Here is a 24,682-nt window from a genome sequence, read left to right on the forward strand (position 1 = left end):
TATTGACTCATCTCTGCTCTGAAATACACTGGAACTCTGGCAATCACAGAGAACCCAGCTAATGATTAAAATTTGTGTATCATTAGAAAGGAGGTAATACTTGAATCTGTCCCCAGTCCACTCTGGAATGGAACAGAGTCACCAAACAAGGAGATACATCCTCAGAAAGAAATGAAGAAAAAGGACTCATATTAAAATTAAAGTTTGAGCAAGATTGTGTTAGGCTTGGAAATATACAACTGTGGTTACTATAAAGTGAGAAATGGATACCAGACCTGCCTCATATCAAAACCTATTTAAGATAAAATATCCAACAAACATTGTCTCTTCTAACCCTTTTGAATAAAATATAATTTATATATTAAAAACATAAAGTTTAATAACCATCAGATTCAAAACCCATGCAACTAAAACCCATGTCAAGAAATAGAAAATTTCCAGGGTCACCAAGATCTTTCCTCCTTTAAATTTCCAGTTATCATCTTATTTCTCTTTCCATACATACCACCATCTTTACCTTTCATATGATCTTCACGTCTAATGTGAACTATAGTTTAGTTTTGCCTGATTTTGAAGTTTGTATAATAAGAACAATGTAATATAAACTCTTTTGTGTCTATCTTATCTTCCTTGTGTTCTTGTAAAGGACATCCAAGGACTCATCTTCATCTTCTTGACAAAAACTAGGCTTGATGTAAATTACTGTGGCTGATGAATAAGACAAATGATGGATGTTAATCAGTTGGGGCCCAATTTGGATATTGGAATGGGACCAACTTTACTGAAAACAAAATGAAGAGTAATGACTATATAAAGGAAATTTTTAGGCATGAAACTTCTAGGAGGATGAACCTTGGGAAATTGTTGACTTCTTTCAGTAATATTTTATTTGCTTTTGTATGTTTCCTTTTGTTTTTTAAGATAGGTCTTTATGAGTGAGTCTACCACTAAGTCCAACAAATATCAGTTTCAAAGAACAAACACTTTATATCACATATTTTCTGAGGGTTGGGAATCCTTGAACAACTCAGGATGGATGTGACTCAAGTTTTCTCATTAGGTGAATGTCAAGATAGTTGGGGCTCTGTTATCTGAAGGCTTGAGTAGAGCTGGAAAATTGGCTTGCAAGACATACTCATTACATAGCTGCTAGAAATAAACTATATTTCTTTTTAAATTGAATTTATTGGGGTTACCTTGGTTAACAAAACCATATAAGTTTCAAGTGTACAGTTCAACAAAGAGGTTTTAGCTCCTTGTCACATGGTCTTTTCAACAGGGCTGCTCCTGATATGATGGCTGGCATTCCCATATCAAGTGACCTGAAAGAGAAAAAGAAGGAAGAAGCTGCCGGGGTCCAACCCCAGCGGGTCCAGGGGTCCCCAAAGGTGTGGACGGAGTCAGCGAAGAAGGAAGGACACGGAGACAGTCTTCAGTTGATCAGCAGCCTAGCCAGGATCTCCAGCCAAGTTCTGGTCTGGATCTCCAGAGAAGTTCTGGTTAGGATCTCCAGCCAGGTTCTGTAGTCATGTTCCCTCGCTAGGTTCTCCAGCCAGGTTCTGTCCAGGTTCTCCAGCCAGGTTCAGTTACCAGGTTCTAGTCAGGTTCTCTTGCCAATTTCTGTAGTCAGGTTCAGTCCAGGATCTTTTGCCATGTTCTGTCTCTAGGTTCTGTCTCTAGGTTCTGAGGCCAGTTTCTGTCCAGGAACTTTTGCCATGTTCTCTCCAGCGAAGTTCTTCTGTCTCTAGAGAACGTTCTGTGTAGGTTCTGTGCCTAGGTTCTGTCTCTCCTCGTTCTGTCTTCTTACATCTGTATTTATACCAGTTGATTCCAATCCTATCAATCTCTATTTCAAAGGTTAGGGCGTTTCTTATCTCCATTCCAGGAAGTAAAGATTATGTAGCTTAAGCATGATTGTTCGTAGTTAGAGTGATTAATTACCCGCCTGGCACTTAGTTAAGAGGTTTTATTCCCTCCCTAACTTCAGGGAAAAATCCCTACCTGGGGAAACAACCTTTCTCAGAGACCTTGGTTAAAACACATAGTGCCAAGAAGGTGAGCAAACATATTAAGAACAGTATGCCATATATGCCAGGTCCCTTGAAACAGCAAGCATGGACCAGCTCCCGGCAAGAAGCCACACCACCTTTTATGAACGAGACACAGAAGCGGCATACTATCATTTCTACTATCTTTCACTGGTCACACATATCAACTGTGAGACTATGTAGAAGGAATTTATACAAAGTTACGTGAATTTGAAAGTGGGAATCAATGGTGAACATCTAGCATTTGGCTATAATGCACACTTTATGGATTTTCACCTTTATAATAAACAAAGACTGATAATATAAGACACACCTCTTTGAGACCTGTAAAGCTTATAAATACATTTACAATTGTTACTATGTGACCTAAGAAAGGACAAGGCAATGTAGAGAGTAGGGTTGGTGCCTATATAATCTCATTTCACGTACCTTGACATGAATTGGAAAACTATGGCCTGTGGAGCAAATTTGTCCCACCATTTATTTTTCTAAATAAAATTCCCTGTAACACAGCTAAACCATTCATTTACATACTATCTATGTTTTCTTTTTGCACTGCAATGGCAGAGTTTCAACAGAGACTGGCCCACAAAGCTAAAAACATTTATGATTCATTTTTTATAAAATCCTTTGAGGATATAAAGAGAAAAAATTCAAAAACTTCCTCCTCACAGCTTTCAGAATGGCAATGGAGAGCAGTGGCCTCTGGGAGCTGAGGGCCTCAGTCTCACAATCACAAGGAACTAAATTATGCCAACAGCCTGAATGAGCTTGGAATAGAATGCTGAGTTTCAAATGAGAAGGCAGGGTGGTGAAAACCTTGGTTCTAATCTAGGCTTCTGAAACCACAGATAAGGAAACAACTAAGCCATGCCCAATTCCTGATCCAAAGATAATACCAGGTAATAAACATGTACTGTTTCAAGTTCCTAAACTTCTCATAAGTTGTCATGAACTAACACATAGCATGTAGTATATACTCTCAGGGTTACATATTTAGGGTTCCAGGATAAAATTAAGGAAGTCTACACGGACTTTTGCCATATTATTTTGTGTGTTTCTTAGACATTTCCTCACCCTTTCCCCTTTGTTTTACTTCTAACACTGAGATAGTCACTCAACTAAATCTTTCCATGTGCATAATCCCATTAAAAAAAAATAGAGAACAAAAGAAAAAAATAAAGTGTCTGTCCCCAGAGACTATATTAGACATCTCATGTCAGAGGGAAAAAAAAATACTTAGTAGAAAGACCTTTATGTAAAAGAAGTCTCTCCCATCCCAAAGATTATAAAGATGCTTTCAGGATGAAGGAAAGCAGAATGCAGGGAAGAGTGGAAGGAATAATATTAAACATGAAATGGATCACATGGTGAAGGCCTGAGTATGACTAATATAAGGGGACCATGCTGTGAGAGAGACACACGCCATGGGTGACAAGAATCCTCCATTCAATCCAGGACTTTCCATTGGAATACTCAGAAATTATATGGAAGCTGAAAAACCTCAGAGCTATAATTGGGAGGCAACAGTAATTTTCTTCTCCCAGTAGAGACAAATTTTGACATAGATTAATCTCTGCAATTAGACATCATCTATCATATTTATCATCTTGTGCTTCCTCACTGCTCCTGCAACTGTGATGAAAGTTCCCAAGCTCTCAGAAAAAAAGGCAGATTGGGCTCTGCACACCTCATAGGTCAGCGGTTCTCAACCTGTGGGTCGCGACCGCTTTGGGGGTCGAACGACCCTTTCACAGGGGTAGCCTAAGACCATCAGAAAACACATATATAATTACATATTGTTTTGTGATTAATCACTATGCTTTAATTATGTTCAATTTGTAACAATGAAATTGGGGGTCACCACAATATGAGGAACTGTATTAAAGGGTCGCGGCATTAGGAAGGTTGAGAACCACTGTCATAGGTGATGATGTGCAACTAGCAATTTGAACCTACATTTGGATGTGGGTAAATGAAAGCAGTTGACATTCATCCTGGATAGAAATTATGAAAATGGAACATCCTTGGTTCATTGCAGAGGAAATCACTCTCAGCAAGAAAACAAACAAAAGAAACAAGAATCCCAAAGGAAATTGCTTCATGGGAGGAGAACAAGGAGATGGGAGAGTTGGAACAGAAAACTACTCATTTAATTATAATCTTATTTGTACTGTTTTTTAAATTGAATTTAAAGTGTATTGTTTGAAAATCATGTGGACAATAAAGCCAAAACATAAAATATCCAGGAAGAACAATGTGTGTTCACTTAGTTCCAGTTAAACATTTGAAAAATGTTTTAGTCTGTCCTGTGTTGTTGTTTTTTCATAATATAACTTAAGTGTATTTTTCCTAAGTAAATCTTTATACATGAAAGTCAATAGTTCAGCTTTTAGTCTTATTATATTTATATAATGACAAATAAAAGATTCTTTCTTCTTCCTGGCTCATCATATATTAAAAATCAATTTGAGTTCTTAATTATTATTATTTAATTGAAATATAAAATTAATAAATACATAGACATGTCAATAAAAATTTCTAAATATGTCTATACAACAATTAACCAAAAAGAAAGGAAATTGGATTCTGAAATCAGTAAGACTGTAAAAACTTCATCCAGATCTCAGGACTTGGACCTCATTGTGTTCCTAGCCCTTCTATGACACATTCGGAAACCCCTCTATAAAATGGTTCACTTCCTCTTCCACAAAAAAAAGGGGGAACTGTTCATATTTTACACATAACTTTTACAAAAAGTTTCTTGGGATTGGTTAGAGATTAAGATCTTCAATGCATGTGAAAATCTTTTATTGGTTGATAAGAAAGAGTGAAGTAAAGAAAGAGGTATTATTAACGTATGTGATCAGGACTTGGAGTCACTTTACCCTTGCAAATTCTGAAAGCAATCAAACAGGAATCACATATTTGACCAAAGACGTAAAATCTTCTTACAGAACTCAGGAGCATCAAGAGAAAACACAAATGTGTGCCTCTCTGGAGCTGGAAGATACACCTGAGGAAACTTATATGGCACTTTCAACTGTACATTAACACATGTAGAAGTGTAGGTATCCAGGAAGAACTACCAGAAACATGAGATGAAGATGGGAGTTCCCAATATAGTACTCCACACAAAGGTCTGAGATGATGTTGGTGTATATTATTTAATGTAAATTGTTTTATTTAAATTTCTGCAGAGAAAATTTACCAGGATGTATACATGACAATATTGACCATATGCACTAAATCAAAATATTTATAAAATTATTTACCTGAGGTTTTATAATTTTATTTATACAATGCATGCATTTCATCAATTTTAAAACACATGTTTTCAAATATATGAAAATTGCATGATAAGATGTAATATGAAAAATTTTACAGATCTCAGAAATAGATAATTAGTATTGATGCAAGAGGTAGACTTACCATTCTTAGTAATACTGGACCTTCATTTCCCACCCTTCTGCCCTAAGCAACACCTAAATATGCTGTTTTTTACAGATATAATAATTTTCATCTGTGCAGTGTTCTTGCAAAACAGTATTGGGTGAGTTATACATCATGCAGTTTCCTGCATTTACACGTTCAGTGAATGCAAATCTGTAATGAAAAATAAAATGTTATATAGAAAAAGAAAATGAAAATGTCCTATCTGAAATAAAAGATATATTTGCTAATTAGGAAGACAAATCAGAACATAAAAGTGTCGTTGTATGATGCTACAAATATCATGTTTGTGAGTGGAAGCAATATTCCAAGATTACAATATACAGAAAATAAACTCAGATTATATAAAACATGGGAGGAAGCTGAAAATATTGGGTCCCACCAGAAAAAAAAAAAAAAGAATGGCTATCCTGCTTTTCTTGGACAGTTTATGTGTGAGAGGGCAGCTTTTTATCTCTTATGTTGTTGCTAATTATCTGCTCATACAAGTTCTGGTACAAAGGTAAAAAGAAAAGTCAAAACCTATTTTATGGTCCACAGTCCAGTAACTTCATGTCACTTGAACATTTACTTGGATGTTCTAGATAAGGGTAAAACTGTTGTTCTCTTGTACCTAATCTCTTTTCTGTATTCTCATGCTCCAAAAAGGTTTATCCTAGCTACAGTGTTCCTGGAATTTATATTCTCTGAGTACTAAGGATAAACCCATAAAGAACAGGAAAGGCTTGACCATCAGAAACTTACAGATCTTTGGAGAAAGCAGAGCCATCCTCCCACAACCAGGCATGATGTTGGTCAGAGTAAGAGATTCCAATCCAGTAAAAACGTCTACTGTATTGTATAAACTGCTGCTTTGAAACAGAGACAAATATATTAATCTAATTTGACTCTACTCTACAAATAAAGTACTTTCAAGAAAGTTAGTGTCCAGAATCATATCCAGACTCTAAATCAATCAAACTGAAATCATTTTAAAAGTCTAGAACAGGGAGAAAATGGCGGAGGTATAAACGGACGTGTCCTGTGCCCTGTCCTGGAGCAGATAAGGGTGAGCAGCTGAAACGGGTAACATACAGCCCGAATAGGCAGAGGATTTTCAGCTGAGAGACTGTCTGAAGCTGGGAAAGACCGAGAACCCCCAGAAACAAAAGGACGGTTGGAGACTGTGGCTGAAACCTCTCTCGGTGCGCCAGCTAAGCAGCGGAGACTGCGCCATCTTGGGTAGCTGTTGCCAGCGTCCAGAGATCAGCTTCTAACCTGGAAACAGGGGATCTCAAGCAGCGTGACTGTGTGAACTCAGATGAGCACTGCTTCTTCTCACGGAAAGGTTAGACTTCCCCTAAAGGTGCAGTTTGCAGTTCGGGTTGGAGGGAGGGCTGAGCTCGCAGGCGCGAGGCGAAATCTGCGCCCCACAGAGTCCGCGGCCATTGGGACCAGCGTGACCTGTGAGTGGGGAGGGGCCCCACAGGGCTGCTGGCAGAAGGGAATGCTAAAAATAAGCCCATAGCTGGACTGGATGTAAAAAAGCAGCCTTGGACTTTGCCAGTGTCCCGGCTGCTTGGTGCCAGGGGCGAGTGGGCGCGCGGAGACTGTGCACAGACTTGGAAGGTGGAGGCTTGCGAATTCACACAGAGTATCAGGCTCTTGTTACAGTTCCCCTTAGATCTGTGCATTTGATTATTAAACCCAGTGCATAGGATTCCCCAGTTGGGGTCATTCGCACAGCCTGTAGGGGAAAGTTCTTTTTGGGGAGCCTGGGAAACAGAGCGGGCAGTAACCATTAAAAGAACCAGCTCTGGGCAGTGGACTTTCCCAAATCAGTTTCAAGTACCATAGAGGGGAAAAAACCCTACTGATAGAGAGGACTTATAACCTTGGAGGTCAATCCAGACACACTGCCACCCAGAGGCAGAGCCACGAACTGTCTCTTCTGTGATCACAAATAAAGGTAGTCTGGTAAACAAATACAACCTGCCTTAAAATCAGGACTGTGGTTTAGGGCACGGAGGGACAGTGTATCGCAGGGAAATTCAACACTCTCCTGAATGCCTGGCAGGACTAAGGCGTGCCAAAAAGAAGAGTAGAAGATCTGAAGCACCTTCACTACTGCATATTTTTATATTTTTTTTTAATTCTTTTTTCACCATTTCATTAAGAACCTATTTTATTATTTTTTGTTTTTTTTTTCATCACTTGATTTTACCTTTTTAATTACCACATTTTTAACCAGTATTATTGCTATCATTTTACCATTTTTTCAAGTGTCATTTTATTTTTTATTTTTTTTATTTTTCTTTATTTTATTTTGGGATTAGTGTTCTACACTCTGTTTTCATCATTCCTTTAGCATCATTTCTCTCTATCTCACATTTACCCTTAAGCCAAAACTCTCTTCCTCACTTTTCCCCTTTTGCTGTCCTGTTTCTCTTACCCTATTCCTGCTTTAGATTTTCCCTATTCCTTCTTTTTACCCACTGTCTAAATTTCACCCTACTTATATATCTAATTTCCAATCCCTTGCTCTAAATCCATATACACCTCTCTCTTATCTTTCTTCACTATCCAATTTTTTTCTCTCTCTCTCTGTTGTTTTGCCAGTGTTTGCTTGATTTTGAGTATATTAGGTTTTTTTATGCTTGTTTGGGAGATTGTTTTGCTTTTCATTTTCATTTTTCTGTTTTGCTTATTTTTTCTATCTCTGGTTATTTTTGTGCTTCTGTTTTCCCTTGCCTTGCTTGATATTAGTGGTTGTTTGTAGTTTGCATTAATCTCCAGGGATCTGCTGCTGGAATTCATTGAGATTAGTTGCGGTTCTCTTAGAGTTTTCTCCCCATACAAATAGCCTCTTCCCCTCTTATTTTTTTTATTTTTTATTTTTTGTCTGTTTGTTTTTTTCTTCTCTCCCTTTTCCCAATCTCATTTCAGCACTCCTTTTTGTTTTTTCTTTTTCTCTTTAATCTTTTTCTCTTTTTTCTTCTTTATCCCCTAATTCTCTTCGCTACGGTGGTCACCTTTATTTGGAGTTATTAATATCGTGAATACATTTTGCTCAGTGCCTTGTACGTTGTGCCTTGTTGTGTTGTATTTTGTGCCTTTAAATCAATGCAGCAGAGAGAGAACTACATAACGAAACACCTGGAGAAGAGAGATCATGGTGAAACAAAGAACCAACCCACATATGAAAGAAAAACAGGCATCATCAGAAAAGGAAGTAAACGAAATGGAGGCAATGGAGGCAAGCAACCTGTCAGAGAAAGAATTCAGAGAAATGGCCATAAGGTGGATGAAAAAAATGGAAGACAAATTCAACAATATATGTAGGAACCAAGAGGAAATGAAGAAGAACCAAGAGGAAATGAAGAGAAACCAAGAAGAAATGAAAAATGACATCACTGCTATAAAGAACTCAATAGAAAGCATCAACAGTAGACTAGAAGAAGCAGAGGACTGCATCAGCGAGCTAGAAGACAAGGTAGAAAAAAATACCCAAACAGAACAGCTTCTAGAAAAAAAAATTAAAAAGCAGGAGGAGAGCCTAAGAGAACTCTGGGACAATGCTAAACGAAAAAACATCCGAATAATAGGGGTGCCAGATGGAGAGGAAACTGAGCAAGGAATAGAAAACTTGTTTGAAAAAATAGTAACAGAAAATTTCCCTGATATAGGGAAGAAAAAACTCACACAAATCCAAGAAGCTCACAGAGTCCCAAACAAAATGAACCCGAAAAGACCGACGCCAAGGCACATAATAATTAAATTGGAAAACACCAACGACAAAGCAAGAATCTTAAAAGCAGCCAGAGAGAGAAAGAAAGTTACCTACAAAGGATCCCCCATCAGAGTAGCGACCAATTTCTCAACAGAAACACATCAGGCAAGAAGGGAATGGAATGAAATATACAAAGTCATGCAAAGGAAGGGTCTGAATCCAAGAATACTGTACCCAGTGAGGCTATCAATCAAAATTGAGGGTCAAATCAGGAGCTTCACAGACAAAAACGGTCTACGGGAGTTTATTACAACCAAGCCAGCAATGCAAGAAATGCTAAAGGGTCTGCTGTAAACAGAAAAAATAGGAAACAAAGAAGGAACGCAGCGGTAAAGAACAAAAATGGCGACTAACAAGTTTCTATCAATAATAACTTTAAATGTAAAAGGATTAAATTCCCCAGTCAAAAGGCATAGGGTAAATGAGTGGATTAGAAAACATGACCCATATATCTGCTGTCTACAGGAAACCCACCTCAGAAAAAGAGACGCACACAGACTGATGGTGAAGGGATGGAAAAAGGTTTTTCAGGCCAATGGAAGTGAAAAAAAAGCCGGGGTAGCAATACTTATATCTGACAAATTAGATCTCAAACTGAAGGACATAAAAAGAGATAAAGAAGGCCACTTCATAATACTAAAGGGAGCAGTCCAACAAGAAGAAATAACTCTGGTAAATATATATGCACCCAATATAGGAGCACCCAAATACGTAAGAAATCTTCTGGAGAAGATCAAGGGAGAGATTGACAGCAATACAATCATAGTAGGGGACCTTAACACCCCATTATCACCACTGGACAAATCCTCTAAACAGAAACTCAGCAAAGAAACATCAATCCTAAATGACTCACTAGATCAGACGGTATTAATTGACATCTTCAGAACATTTCACCCCAAAGCCACAGAATATACATTCTCCTCAAGTGCACATTTGTCATCTTCAAAGATAGACCATATATTGGGTCACAGACAAAGTCTCTTCAAATTCAAGAAAATTGAAATCATATCAAGCATCTTCTCAAACCACAAAGGCATAAAACTGGAAATCAACTACAACAAAAACAATCCAGAAAAATCAAACACATGGAGACTAAATAGCATGCTATTAAACAACGACTGGGTTACCAGTGAGATCAAAGAAGAAATAAAAAACATCATGGCAACAAATGACAATGAAAACACAACAATCCAAAACCTATGGGACACAGCAAAAGCAGTCTTGAGAGGAAAGCTCTACAAGCCTACTGCAAGAAACAAGAAACAATGAGAATAAATGACCTAACTCTACAACTCAAAGAGTTAGAAAGAGAGCAACAAAAAAAGCCCACTGTAAACAGAAGGAAGGAAATAACAAAGATCAGAGTGGAGATAAATGACATAGAGACCAAAAAAAACAATACAAAAGATCAACAAAACCAAGAGCTGGTTCTTTGAAAGGATAAACAAGATTGATACACCTCTAGCCAGGCTCACCAAGAAACAAAGAGAGAGGACCCAAATACACAAAATCAGATATGAAAGAGGAGAAATAACAACAGACCCCATAGAAATACAAAGGATTGTTAGAAAATACTATGACCAACTCTACTCCAACACACTAGACAACCTGGAGGAAATGGACATATTCCTAGAAAAATACAACCTTCCAAAACTTAACCAGGAAGAATCTAAAAATCTCAATAGGCCAATAACTATGGAGGAAATCGAAGCAGTAATCAAAAAGCTTCCAGCAAACAAAAGCCCGGGGCCAGATGGCTTCACAGGGGAGTTTTACCAAACAATCAAGGAAGACCTAAAACCTATCCTCCTCAGACTATGTCAAAAGATCCAAGAGGGCTGAAACCAGTTCGGCTCAGTGGATAGAGCGTCGGCCTGCAGACTGAGGGGTCCCAGGTTCGATTCCGGTCAAGGGCATGTACCTGGGTTGCGGGCACATCCCCAGTGGGGGATGTGCAGGAGGCAGCTGATCGGTGTTTCTCTCTCATCGATGTTTCTCACTCTCTATCTCTCTCCCTTCCTCTCTGTAAAAAATCAATAAAATATATTTAAAAAAAAAAAAAAAGATCCAAGAAGAAGGAACACTTCCCAGCTCATTCTATGAAGCCAACATCACCCTAATCCCAAAACCAGATAAAGACAATACAATGAAAGAGAATTATACGCCAATATCCCTCATGAACATAGATGCCAAAATCCTCAACAAAATCCTAGCAAATCGGATCCAGCAGTACATCAAAAAGATTATACACCATGACCAAGTAGGATTTATCCCAGGGATGCAAGGATGGTACAATATCCGCAAATCAATAAATGTGATACATCACATAAACAAATTGAGAGAAAAAAACCACATAGTCATATCAATTGATGCGGAAAAAGCATTTGACAAAATCCAACACCCTTTCTTGATAAAAACTCTCAGCAAGATAGGAATTGAGGGATCATACCTCAACATAATAAAAGCCATATATGACAAACCCACAGCCAACATCATACTCAATGGGCAAAAACTAAAACCATTCCCCCTAAAAACAGGAACAAGACAGGGATGCCCCCTCTCACCACTCCTGTTCAACATAGTACTGGAAGTACTAGCCATTGCAATCAGACAAGAAGAAGAAATAAAAGGCATCCAGATTGGAAAAGAAGAAGTAAAACTGTCCTTATTTGCAGATGACATGATACTGTACATACAGAACCCTAAAGACTCCATCAAAAAATTATTAGACTTAATAAATGAATTCGGCAATGTAGCAGGATACAAAATTAATGCTAAGAAATCCATGGCATTTCTTTACACCAATAGTGAACTTACAGAAAGTGAAACTATAGAAGCAATCCCATTTACCATTGCACAAAAAAAATTAAAATACCTAGGAATAAACTTAACTAAGGAGGTAAAAGACTTATATGCCAAAAACTACAGGACACTGAAAAAAGAGATAGAGGAAGACATAAACAGATGGAAGAATATACCGTGTTCATGGATTGGTAAAATCAACATCATCAAAATGTCCATACTACCCAAAGCAATTTATAGATTCAATGCAATCCCCATTAAATTACCAACAGCATATTTCACAAATCTAGAACAAACGTTCCAAAAATTCATCTGGAATAAAAAAAGACCCCGAATAGCTGCAGTGATCCTGAGAAAGAACAAAGTAGGTGGGATCTCAATACCAGATATCAAACTGTATTACAAAGCCACTGTTCTTAAAACAGCTTGGTACTGGCACAAGAACAGACATATAGATCAATGGAATAGAATAGGGACCCCAGAAATCGACCCAAACCACTATGCCCAATTAATATTCGACAAAGGAGGCAAGAGCATACAATGGAGTCAAGACAGTCTCTTCAATAAATGGTGTTGGGAAAATTGGACAGATACATGCAAAAAGATGAAACTAGACCACCAACTCACACCATACACAAAAATAAACTCAAAATGGATAAAAGACTTAAACATAAGACAGGAAACCATAAAAATACTAAAGGAATCCACAGGCAGCGAAATCGCAAACATATGCCCAAGGAATTTCTTCTCTGATAATGCTCCTAGGGCAATGGAAACTAAAGAGAAAATAAACAAATGGGACTACATCAAAATAAAAAGCTTTTGCACAGCAAAGGAAACCATCAACAAAACAACAAGAAGACCCACACATGGGAGAACATATTTGCCAATGATACCACCGATAAGGGTTTAATTTCCAACATTTACAGGGATCTCATGAAACTTAACAAAAGGAAGATAAACAATCCAATAAAAAAATGGGCAACGGACCTAGATAGACACTTTTTGAAAGAGGACATACAGAAGGCCGAAAGACATATGAAAACATGCTCAAAGTCACTAATTATACGAGAGATGCAAATCAAAACGACAATGCGTTATCATCTCACACCTGTCAGAATGGCTATCATCAACAAATCAACAAACAACAAGTGTTGGAGAGGATGTGGAGAAAAAGGAACTCTTCTGCACTGCTGGTGGGAATGCAGACTGGTGCAGCCACTGTGGAGAACAGTATGGAGCTACCTCAAAAAACTAAAAATGGAACTCTCATTTGACCCAGTGATCCCACTACTAGGAATATATCCCAAGAAACCAGAAAAGCCAATCAGAAAGGATATATGCACTCCTATGTTCATAGCAGCACAATTCACCATAGCTAAGATTTGGAAACAGCCTAAGTGCCCATCAGCAGATGAATGGATTAGAAAACTGTGGTACATCTACACAATGGAATACTATGCTGCGGTAAAAAAAAAAAAAAAAAGGAACTCTTGCCTTTTGCAACAGCATGGATGGAACTGGAGAGCGTTATGCTAAGTGAAATAAGCCAGTCAGAGAAAGATAAATACCACATGATCTCACTCATTTGTGGATTATGGAGAACATAGACTGATGAAAAGGGACAGACCCAAAGACTGAGAAACAGCGATCGGGCTATCAATCCCCAGAAGGAAAGTAGGGGAGGGCGGGGGTAAGGGGAAGAGATCAACCGAAGGACTTGTATACATGTATATAAGCCAAACCAATGGACATGGACAACAGGGGGATGGGAGCATGAGTGTGCGGGGCGGGGGTGGGGTGGGGGAGGGGGAGGTTGGGGGTTAAAGGGGGGGATGAGGACACATTTGTAATACCTTAACTAATAATAATAAAAAAAAGTCTAGAACAGTAAGTATGGTCATGTCTCATAATGTTCTCGAATATGAGGTCCATTCATTCACGGAGAAAGAAAATATCACAAATCTCAATTCTTGAATGAATGGAAAACTTTATAAAGGGGTTAGATTTTCATGGAACAGTTCCTTCACAAACGATCAACCATAAAATTTGATCCCAAGTCAAAAGCATCTTGAGGAATAATTTGTCAGATAGAACCTTTTCGTCCTATACTCCCCACAAGTTCCTCATGCAACTGAAGAACTATTTCACTTGTCTTAAGAGTTGGATAACTATTATAATCATGCTCTCATATTCATTCCTTCTTATATCCCAGAATAATCGCAACGGCTATATAATTACAAAAATTATATGTTCAATTAAAACTAAAAATTGAAAACTTGCTTAATTGGTTCTTTGAATAAAAATGACCATTTCTTCTTTGATTTCTCTCTAAAATGCTTCTTGTACTTTATCTGGCATCTATCTTAATTTTTATTCCTATAATATAAATTTTTGAGAAATTTTGTGTTGGTTTTATAATGATTGTTCTAAGGAATAAAAAATTAATAAGTCATTATTAGGTCAAATATAACCATCCATTTACTATCTGAGAAGGCTTGAATCAAAGTAATCAGCTTATTTAGATAATATGTTATCCTAAGCCAAAGACAATATAAAAAAACAAAATGAAACACATGCCAGATCGTCTTTGTTTTTCAACTGAAGTAGACTGGAATTCTGAGAAGCACAGAAATTTCTACTTTCTGCCCAAGTTTTTTTTTCATTGGAAATGAAGTAACATTTGCATTGGTACCCAATCCACTTTTCTTGGCAAAAATAGCCGCCAGAGCCTAAAAGAAAAAAATAAAACTTGACTGATGACATTGGAGATTCAATTTTTTTAAGCACTATTTACTCATTCAAAAATCATTTTATTTTTTTCTACAAATATTTTTGAGAGACTACTTTAGAGGATAGTCATGTGAATGAATCATGGGCATTATATTCTAGAGATAGCATCAGAATTACCAATCTGTTATTAATCATATTTAATGCTAGTTTGGGTAAATATACATAAGAAATTCAGTATGTTAAAATATCCTATAGTAGAGTGTAGGAAGTGACCCCAAAGTTGAGCTCTGCTGTCTAGATAGGATTAATTAGATGGAAGAGATATTTATGGGAGAAAGACATTTTAACATATTTCCTGAGTCAGAAATAAATATGGTACATTGGGAGAATTATAATATATATTTTAGATATTTTATCTTCAAATTGAAGATAAATAAAGCAATTAGTTTGAAGACCAATCATACAGTTAACTGGTAATAGTGCCTTGAACATTTTATCCTCAGCGATAGGTGTAATGATACATGGTATGTACTCAAATCTTTGCCAAGTGAATGGTGCTCAAATTATAGAGTAGAATGGTCATTACATGGGGAGGGGATGGGGGTAAATGGAGAGAAGTTGGAAATAAACTTCCAGTTAGAAGGTCAGTGTTCTGAGGGTCCACGGAATAACATTGGGATTATTTAACAATACTGTATTGTACACTTGTAAGTTGCTAAAGGGTAGATGTTAAATGTCCTCAGGACAAAAAGGAAATGCAATTATGTGATATGATGGAGGTATTAGCTAGAGCTAGAGTCATCATCATATTATAATATATAAGTGTATCAATATCAACACATTGTATATTTTAAACTTATACTAGTACAATGTTATATATCAATTATATCGCAATAAAGCTGGAAAATACCTCAAGAAGAAAAAGATAAATAAAGTACTATTTGATCATAGAAGATGATGAGACAACTTGGAGAGAATTTGGAAAAATGCATTAAAAAAATTGGACTCAGAGTTGGCTTACAATGTAAAAGTAGGTTCAGATTTATAGAAATCTCTGCACTATATTCTGAGTCATGTAAGAATTGAAGCAAAGCTAAAGGGATATATAAATATAAGTTATGAGCAAACACTGGTAGATAATAAGGATTAGCTGTAATATGTACTATAATTTTTTTTGATTTGTTATTTAAATATTAGCACTCATACAGGAAAACCATGTCATTTCAGGCCAATATTTTCCTTATTACTTAAATATATAAATGATGCACATTCAATGTACTAATAATTTAATAATTCTTACATTAGAGAACAAAGAAATGAGACTATTCTACAATTAGCAGATAAACTTCTATTTTACTAAGTGTAATATTCCATCACACTTCTGTGCGAGAAAAACAAGAAACTATTTCATGCTCTATCAAAACTAATATTTTCCAAATTATGGAACCTACCTTTCTGAGGTTCCATGGTGGTGGGTCCTGGAGATGGTGTTGGCTGAATACTTTGTTTAGTAAGTGCTGTGAGAAATAATTAGAAATTTACTTAATTAGGTACAGGTTTGTAAAATAGAACAATATCATACATTAGTAAAATGAAATATTTCTTATTGAATGGCTTCATTCCAGTCTTGGTCTTTATATCTACTTGCCTAGAAAAGCTTACCATTTTTCAACACAATTCCCAAAGTAGCCATCAGCACAAGGCACGTTACTCCTAAGACCCCAGAAATCAACCTCCACGGAGTGCTCTGAAAAGCTGTAGAGAAAGGGAGGTAGAGTGATGAGTTTAATAACAAACACAGAAGCTAAAGTGCTTATATGCAGAAACTAGAGAGGGAATCCAAAAATTTATTCGATTTGAAAACCCAACTATCTTGCCAATGAAACATTGAAAAATGAAGACATCCCATTGAGAATTCCACCCAAAAGTAAATAATTTACATGATGTACTTTATTCTTTAGGAAGGTTACCCATATCTTTTCTTCTTTACCAGCTCTTTCTCAGAAAGTGGATTCAACATTTATTTTTAATTTGGCGAAGAAGCCCAGAGATCTGGAGTAAGAAGAAATGAACAGGCACCCAGCTCTGTTTTATGGGCTTACAAAACAAACATTAACTTAAATTTTCTCAACAAAAAATCACAAGATAGTAGTATGATTCCCATTAGGTAGATGAGAAAATTTAGAACTTATTATTAATATTATTTTCTCAAGATATCAAAACTAGCAAGTACCCAAGTCAGAAATCAAACGAAAGTTTGTCTAGGACCATAATCTTTATTTTATATATTCTGTCATTGTCACAACATACTTGGGAGCGTGTCCTTTTGAGACTACTCTGAGAAAGGTCAGGTGCTCCTAGATTTGTAGAGATTTGACAGGGAAGAAAAGACATTGGAGTATCTGGATCAAAGCATGTTCAATACATGGGGAGCTGGGTTTATATCACATTGGATTATGATGCATAAGCAACAATTTTTTACAAGAACATTATATTACCTAATACCTCATATTCCTTGCTTATAACCATTTTCCCTACAACAATTCAACATTAGGAGATTCTGCATTAACATCAGCACACTCCTAAAATGTTGTCATTAACAACAGACCAATGTGTCAAACTGTCAATCTGGTTGGTGTTTGGACTTCACAACCCAAATGGCAAAGTTTTAAAACAGCACTTGTAAGCACTGTATCTTAAATTTTTGGCATTCTCTATTTTACTAGAAAATGTTGCTCATAATTTAACCAGGAAAATTCAGTTCTCATTTAGAATTTAGAGCTTTCCCTGCCATTAGTCACTTTTTAAACCTGTTGGGAAAGCTTCACAAAATCATTTCCAAGTTACAGAATGAAGAGTCAGAGAAGTAAAATTAAATGGGAAAGGCTGATACACGGGAAGCCTAACATTTTCCATATTATTTTCTTACAGCATGCCCTGAAATGAGCTATACCCACAAGACATGGTTTCCATTTATATTTACTTCTAAATTTTTCATTCAGGCTGACATACCTGCCATGAGAAATGTTGTTCCAGTGTGGACACAGATAAGTCACGATGTTTGTTTGTTTAAGAAGAACGGTGTTGAATCACAGAATTGAGCTGAAGGCTCAGAACCTGAAAGTTGTGTATGAAGAAATTCAAAAGGAAAAGGAAAAGAAAAAAAATTGTGTATTTTAGTGATATTCTTGGTGTTCCGGAAACCACAATACAGGAAATTGTCACTACACTTGTGTAATGCAAATTCTCTGACAATCAGAAGGAAAAAAAAGTAAAAGATTTTTTTAACGTTTGAACAGGGATCATCTTTTAAAAATATGGGGAAAATGGGAAAAAAAGATGGGCAAACCAAAGGAAAATTTGCTTAGTATAATAAAGTGCCACAAGAATTTTCTCCTTTAAAAAATACCACATGATCTCACTCATTTATGGATAATAGAGACCATTATAAACTTTTGAACAATAATAGATACAGAGGCAGAGCTGCCTCAAACAGATTGTCAAACTGCAGCGGGAAGGCCGGGGAGGGTTGGGGGGCAGGAGGGAGGGGGGTAAGAGATCAACCAAAGGACTTGTATGCATGTATATAAGCATAACCAATGGACATAACACACTGGGGGATAGGGGAGGCTAGGGGACTGTCTAGGGCGGGGGGGGGGGGGGAGAAATGGACACATATGTAATACCCTTTGTATTACTTTAAGCAATAAAAAAAAAAAAGAATTTTCTCCTTTAAATAATGATAAACATTTATAATTTACCTGTGTTGAACACAGATTCAATTACTTGGCATATATTAGCACATTTGTTTCTGAATATTGCTTAATAATAAAGATACATAAACATACTTATTTTTCTGATGAGAAAATGAAGGCAGAACTAAAGACATGACCAAGGTCATTAAGTTTGACTATCTTTCTCCAGAGCACACATGCAATGTATTTCAAGTCAGACCTATCCCTCTGTGTCTATGTTTTGAGGTTTTGATTTCTTTTCTTTAGCACAGAGTGGTTGCTATTTCCATCTCTCATTGTGTGCTTCTGATCCCTGCCTCATTAACCCACGTATGGAAGGTGAAGGTCAAAAAGGTAGAACCAGAGTGATTTTCCATTACTGTTCCATCCATGCTCGCGTGCGCGCGTGCACGCACACACACACACACACACACACACACACACACCTATGTTCTGCAACAGCCTCTGTTGGTCTATGCCCACCCTTCAGTGGCTCATTCAGGTGAGCCCCAAAGCTTTTTTCAACATTTAACTCTCCATTGTTCAGTTCCATTCAAGTTCTTTGAACTGCAGCTGCTTTATTACCCTTATTTGTACTGTATTTAAGTATTATATTTTTACTGGGTTCTCTCACTCAGATAGCATACTGATAGCTCAGTTTACAAGTTTTTCTCTTCAGAAGAATAACGTTATTAGTGGGAAATTCAAATGTGGGACAAATGGGTGAATAAAAATCTGAAGAGTAGAGACTTTTGAGAGTGGGTGGGTGGGTGGGTGGCTGAGAAGAGATCAGCCAAACATGGACACAGATAATAGTGTGGTAAAGGCCTGGGGAGGAGGGTGGGGGCAGGCTAAAAAGGATCAATCAGGGTCCTATATAATAAAAGGCTAATATGCAAATCGACTGAACTGCTGAATGACCAGTCACTATGATGCACACTGACCACCAGGGGCAGATGCCCAATGCAGAAGCTGACCTCTGGTCAGTGCACTCCCACAGGGGGAGTGCTGCTCAGCCAGAAGCTGGGCTCACGGCTGGCAAGGGCAGTGGCGAATGCAGTGGCGGTGGCAGGAGCCTCTCCTGGCTCTGTGGCAGCGCTAAAAATGTCTGACTGACAGCTTAGGCCTGCCAAAGTCAGCAGTCGGACATCCCCCCAAGAGGTCCCAGACTGCAAGAGCATGCAGGCTGGGCTGAGGGACCCCCTCCAAGTGCACAAATTCTGTACACCAGTCCTCTAGTATATAATAATTACAACAATTAAGATTTTTTAAAAAATAATAGAGACCTTGCTCTGTAATTAAATATCTAGAAATGCAATCTAATATTTACCATCAAATGAAGCAGACTCTCATATAAGTTTCTTGTTGTTTATAATTTTTATTTCAAGCATTATAGTAGTAGCATATATGAAACTCATTGTAAGAGATGGGCTACTCAACAACCAAAAAACAAACAAAACAAAAAACAAGGAATGTGATTTTAGTTTCCATGAGTTAAGTTTTCCATCTGTTTAATTTGCATTGTGTGCATAAAGATGCTGTCACTGAACCATGAAATTGCTAAAATTTTAATTCTTGCCTGAGGTTGTAAGCATGAAAATTCTTCATCCACATTTTATGCAAATTCAAGCTAAGAAAGGTAATTTAAAAGTGATCCTTTGTCTACTTGAAGTCTATTCAATTTTACTTTTAATTAAATTTATTGGAGTGACATTGGTAAATAAAATTATGTAGATTTCAAGAGTAAAATCCTATGATACAGAATCTGTATATCATATGGTGTTTATCACCCCAAGTTAAAATTCCTCTGATCCCCTTTACTACCTCCTCAAACCCTTTCCCTCTGGTAACCACAACACTGTTATTTATGTCTATGAATTTTAGTTTGCGTTTTTCGTTTTTTCACTTGTTACTTTCAGTTTTATGTTCCACATAAGGGTGAAATCCTTTGTTTCTTGACTTTTTCTATCTGACTAATTTCACTTAACATGTTATTCTCAAGATCCATCCATGTTGTCACAAATGGTAGTATTTTATCTTTCTTATGACTGATTTTAGTGCTTGAAATATACAATTACATGTAAAATAAGAATATTTCTCCAAGCCCTAGCCTTTTTAGCTCAGTGGATAGAGCGTTGGCCTGCAGACCAAAGGGTCCTAGGTTCAATTCTGGTCAAGGACATGTACCTCGGTTGCAGGCTCCCCCCTGGCCTGGGCCCTGGTCAGGGTGCATGCAGGAGGCAACAAATTGATGCGTTTCTCTCACATTGATATTTCTCTCTTCCACTCTCTCTAAAAATAAATGGAAAAATATCTTCAGAAGGGATTTAAAAAAATATCTCTCTCCAAGTCTTTTTAATATATCTGTATAACATTATCATAAAAGTGAGTTTTGTATGACACATGATGTTTAGAAAAAGTGTTTTCTGGATTAATCAGGAGGGAAAAGGACAAATGAGTGACTCCTTTACTGAGATTTATAAGCAAAAATACCCAAGAAAAAGTAAAAAGTGATGAATTAAAGTAACAAGGGTATAGATTATGTTTCTTTGGGGAAAATCTGGAAGCAATCACTGTGTGAACATGGTTTCAAAGCAAAAGGTTCAAATTATATTTAATAAAATACAATAAAATCAGAAATTTTAAAAATATGTTTTATTTATATTTCAAGTAGGGACACAAATTTAATCTGTAACAATAAAAGTGGTTTAAAATGTATTTGTGTAATGTTTGTTACAATAAGATAAACACAATACATTTAAACATACTTTCTCCTATTAACCTCTTTTTTCACTTTTTGTTTGGAAATGAATGAAGATTGACAGAAAGTTACAGAAATAATGCAGCAGAGAGAGCTACCTTGTACCTTTCACTTAGTCTTCTCCAATCATGATATCTTACTTAGAGTATGTTATCAAACCCAAGACATTGACATTAATTCACAGGCTTTATTCAGATTTTACCATTTTTATAAGCACCCATTTGCTTTTAAATTATTGTAACCACTGCCACATGAACTCTGTTTTTATATTCTAGAAAATAATTACCAACAATTATTTTGTTACTCAGAAGTATGGTTGTTAAGGAAAAGGCAAGATATATAACGAAACTTTTTCTGTGTTTACCAACTTTCATTTTATTGAGTTGGTTCCATAGAGGAGAATTTTAACCTTTATTGAGTACATCATTACATGCCTATTGTAGTGCTTAATGTAAATACCTTATTAAGTACATGAGCACACATTAAGTGTATCAGTACATTTAATCCTAGTGAAGTATTTTGGCATTTCACTATTTTACTGACAAAGAAATGTATTAATGCACAGAAATTCTCTTATGTGCAATACTTTAATTTGCAGATGACAAAGGTATACCTAGCAACAGGAAATCCTTACATGTCTCCCACATCTGAATATCCTTGTCCTAGAAACAAAAATCCTGACATTCTCTTAAATTGAGTAACCAGTGTCTTATTGGTCATTCAGTTCCACGGATGGGCCTTTTCTTGATTAGGATTTTTCTTTATGGCTCTCTAAGGAATAGAGAGAATCACCTTGCAGCTCTAGTCAAGTAAGGAAATATTTGCTATTGCTAGGTGCTTATTTTCATTTCCTTTGCAACACATTATCTTAATTGATCTCTGACATGTTACCCAATATCTTTGCAACTATAATATGGGATTTAGATACTGCATTGTTTGTTTTACAAGTATAGTAGCATTTCACAGTTGCAATTTTAACTGACATTTACAAATTCACGCATGGATATTGACCAGAGACATCACACAAAAAGCATGAAATGTACCAAGAGAACTGCTTTCCATAAAAAAAAAAAAAAAAAAAAAAGCAGACAAACAAGAAATAAAACAAAAGCAGCACCAATTCTGACTGCAGTTCAAGAACGGTTTAATCAGAATCAAATGTGAAAGTTTTGGATGAATTTAGATCTTTCTCAGCACTTGACTCTGCCTAATAGCTACTTTATAAAATGAAATGTCTACACAGAAAAAGAAGCATCGAATAAGGGTGATCTAATTGGTGATGCACATTTTGGAAAAAGCACTGGCATTCTCAGATTGTTTAGGGCAGAGATTTTCAACCTTTTTCATCTCGTGGCACACACAAACTAATTACTAAAATTCTGTGGCACGCCAAAAAATATATTTTTTGGCAATCTGACAAAAAAAATAGGTATCATTTTGATTCATTCACATCAGAAAACTGTTGTGTTGACTGTTGTCATTTTTTTCATTTGACAATCTAAGGGAAAAGAGGTCAGTGCACCCTAATAGTCAGGTATTGCACGTTTTTAAAAGTCTTGTGGCACACAGGTTGAACATCACTGGTTTCGGGTAAGGAGAAGTTTATAAAACCAGAGTGAAGAAAACGTACAATTTGTTTCAAAATTTCTTAATTTTGGCCCTAGAGCTCATCTCCTATATAATAAGTCCCAGCATGTGAGACTTAGGTGTAGACATCTCACCTCGGAGCTGCAAAGAGCTGGCTGGCTGCAGCTGCGGCTTGTCAATCCTCATGTAGCTGGAAACAGTGTCTCTGTGGTGAGCTGTTGGGTAGGCCGTTGGGTTCTCACTCTCAAACTGTGACAACTTGGTCACTCCTTGAACTTTAAAGCTCAACTATTTTTACTAAATATCCTTAAAGTGGCACTGAGCCCCTTTCTTGGCCTGTATGCAAAAATAGCTACAGTGTAAAGCTCAAGGGTCAGCATCTGTTGATGAAATTTGGGCATAAAGAAGAAGAAACAAGGGAAGTAAAAGGATTCTGTAGGAAGAGTAAGTCGCATCAGTACCCAAGAAGCAGGTTATTCAGATCAGTAAAAATCTTTCAGTCCAGAAAACTCACCTTTTAATTTTTGTACGTAACTCTTATCTGGTGAGTGTCAATCAAATTCACACATTACCAAGTTCCCGCATCCTGAAATAAATCTGAGAAAAAAAGAATCATAAAGGATTATTGTTCAAATTTTATGTTTTCTCATTATTTAGTAGAAAAGTAGTCTATAATTTATTATACTCCATCATTATGTATGAAACAGGAAGACAATTTTGGGGGGATTACTATATACCAGTGTTGTGTTGGATATTTTAATCTTCATAACCTATGTTATTAATACTATTGTTTCTTAAATTTCATAGTTGAAGACACAGAATATTATAGAGGAAATGTGATTAAAGTTAAGTAGCTAGCAGTGGCTGAGCTGAGCATCACTAAGGTTGTCTACCTCTATAGAAAAATATTTAGGGATATGTTTAACATAATTCTAAGGGAATATATCATTTTGCCTCCTTTATCTTGGTAATTTTTAGTACTTGTTTATTTATATACTAGAGACCCAGTGCACAAAATTCATGCATGGGCCGGGGGTCCCTCAGCCCGGCCTACACCCTCTCCTGTCTAGCACCCCTTTGGGGATGTCCAACTGCCAGCAATCGGACATCCCTCTTGCAATCCATGACCGCTGGCTCCATAACCACAGATGGTTTATTAGATCAAGCATGTCAAACTCAAAGGCTAACATAGGCCAAATAAACAAGGTTTAAGTTTATGTGGGCTGCAAAAAAATAAAAGCTTCAATTTTCATAGAAATGTAGGTATATTTCGATAGAGACATGCTGAATACAAAAGGCTGAAATAAATGAGTAATTGCTAACATAAAATAATAGAACATTTTAATAAAAATTAATATTTTTCTTGAACATACACTTACCAGACACTGAATAGCTACAAATTAATAAGCGTGACAGAAATAAACCTATTTTTCTTGTTCTCCAAAAGCGAAATATTTCTTGTTGCACTCACCAAACAAGTCAGTCCAAGATTAATGACATGGCAATCAGCTGCTAAAATATTCTCTGCTAGTATTAGTGGAGAGAAATGGTGTGCCTGCATGTAAGGTGTGTAAGGGAAATGAATGCAACACAATTATAGTAATCAGTCATTAGTAAATGTTGTAGTTATTAGTAATTATGTATAAGAGGATATTGTAAAAATTAAGTTATGAAATTCTTATTAAAACGTTTCTTACGTACTGTTATATTGGCTGGGCCGCAAAAATTTTTATTGTGGGCTGCATGCAGCCCACCGGCTGTGAGTTTGACATGCTTGTATTAAATGTATATTATA

At 36.6% G+C, this 24,682-nt stretch overlaps 1 protein-coding gene across 3 annotated transcripts; it reads right to left on the minus strand.

Annotated features, from left to right (window-relative positions):
* Positions 1–1,186: 1,186 nt before the first annotated feature.
* On the minus strand, positions 1,187–23,122 carry LOC118652014 (natural killer cells antigen CD94-like). 3 transcript variants are annotated; one of them, XR_004966404.1, is made up of 7 exons: positions 17,818–17,949; positions 16,468–16,560; positions 16,257–16,322; positions 14,653–14,804; positions 6,246–6,349; positions 5,481–5,654; positions 1,187–1,322 (listed from the first exon to the last, which is right to left on the minus strand). XR_004966404.1 is itself a non-coding variant. In XM_036301795.1 (7 exons), exons 2-7 carry the CDS (start codon positions 17,822–17,824, stop codon positions 5,534–5,536), a joined length of 543 nt encoding a protein of 180 aa, XP_036157688.1. In that variant the 5' UTR covers positions 17,825–17,922; positions 23,022–23,122; the 3' UTR covers positions 4,627–5,533. The 3 variants fall into 3 exon arrangements, 2 of the variants coding, with proteins under 2 accessions (XP_036157688.1, XP_036157687.1); XM_036301795.1 differs by lacking the exon at positions 1,187–1,322 and adding an exon at positions 23,022–23,122 and having other exon boundaries at positions 4,627–5,654; positions 17,818–17,922; XM_036301794.1 differs by lacking the exon at positions 1,187–1,322 and having other exon boundaries at positions 4,627–5,654.
* Positions 23,123–24,682: the final 1,560 nt, after the last annotated feature.

The sequence above is a fragment of the Myotis myotis genome, unplaced genomic scaffold, assembly GCF_014108235.1.
Source record: "Myotis myotis isolate mMyoMyo1 unplaced genomic scaffold, mMyoMyo1.p scaffold_m19_p_3, whole genome shotgun sequence".
Lineage (NCBI taxonomy): Eukaryota > Metazoa > Chordata > Mammalia > Chiroptera > Vespertilionidae > Myotis > Myotis myotis.

Coding starts and splice junctions, on each gene's coding strand:
- LOC118652014 (XM_036301795.1), bottom strand. Junction 16,323..16,467: donor GGGAATTGTGTTGAAAAATG/GTAAGCTTTTCT, acceptor TATTTCTCACAG/CACTTACTAAACAAAGTATT. Junction 5,655..6,245: donor TCTGCTTTCTCCAAAGATCT/GTAAGTTTCTGA, acceptor TTTTCATTACAG/ATTTGCATTCACTGAACGTG.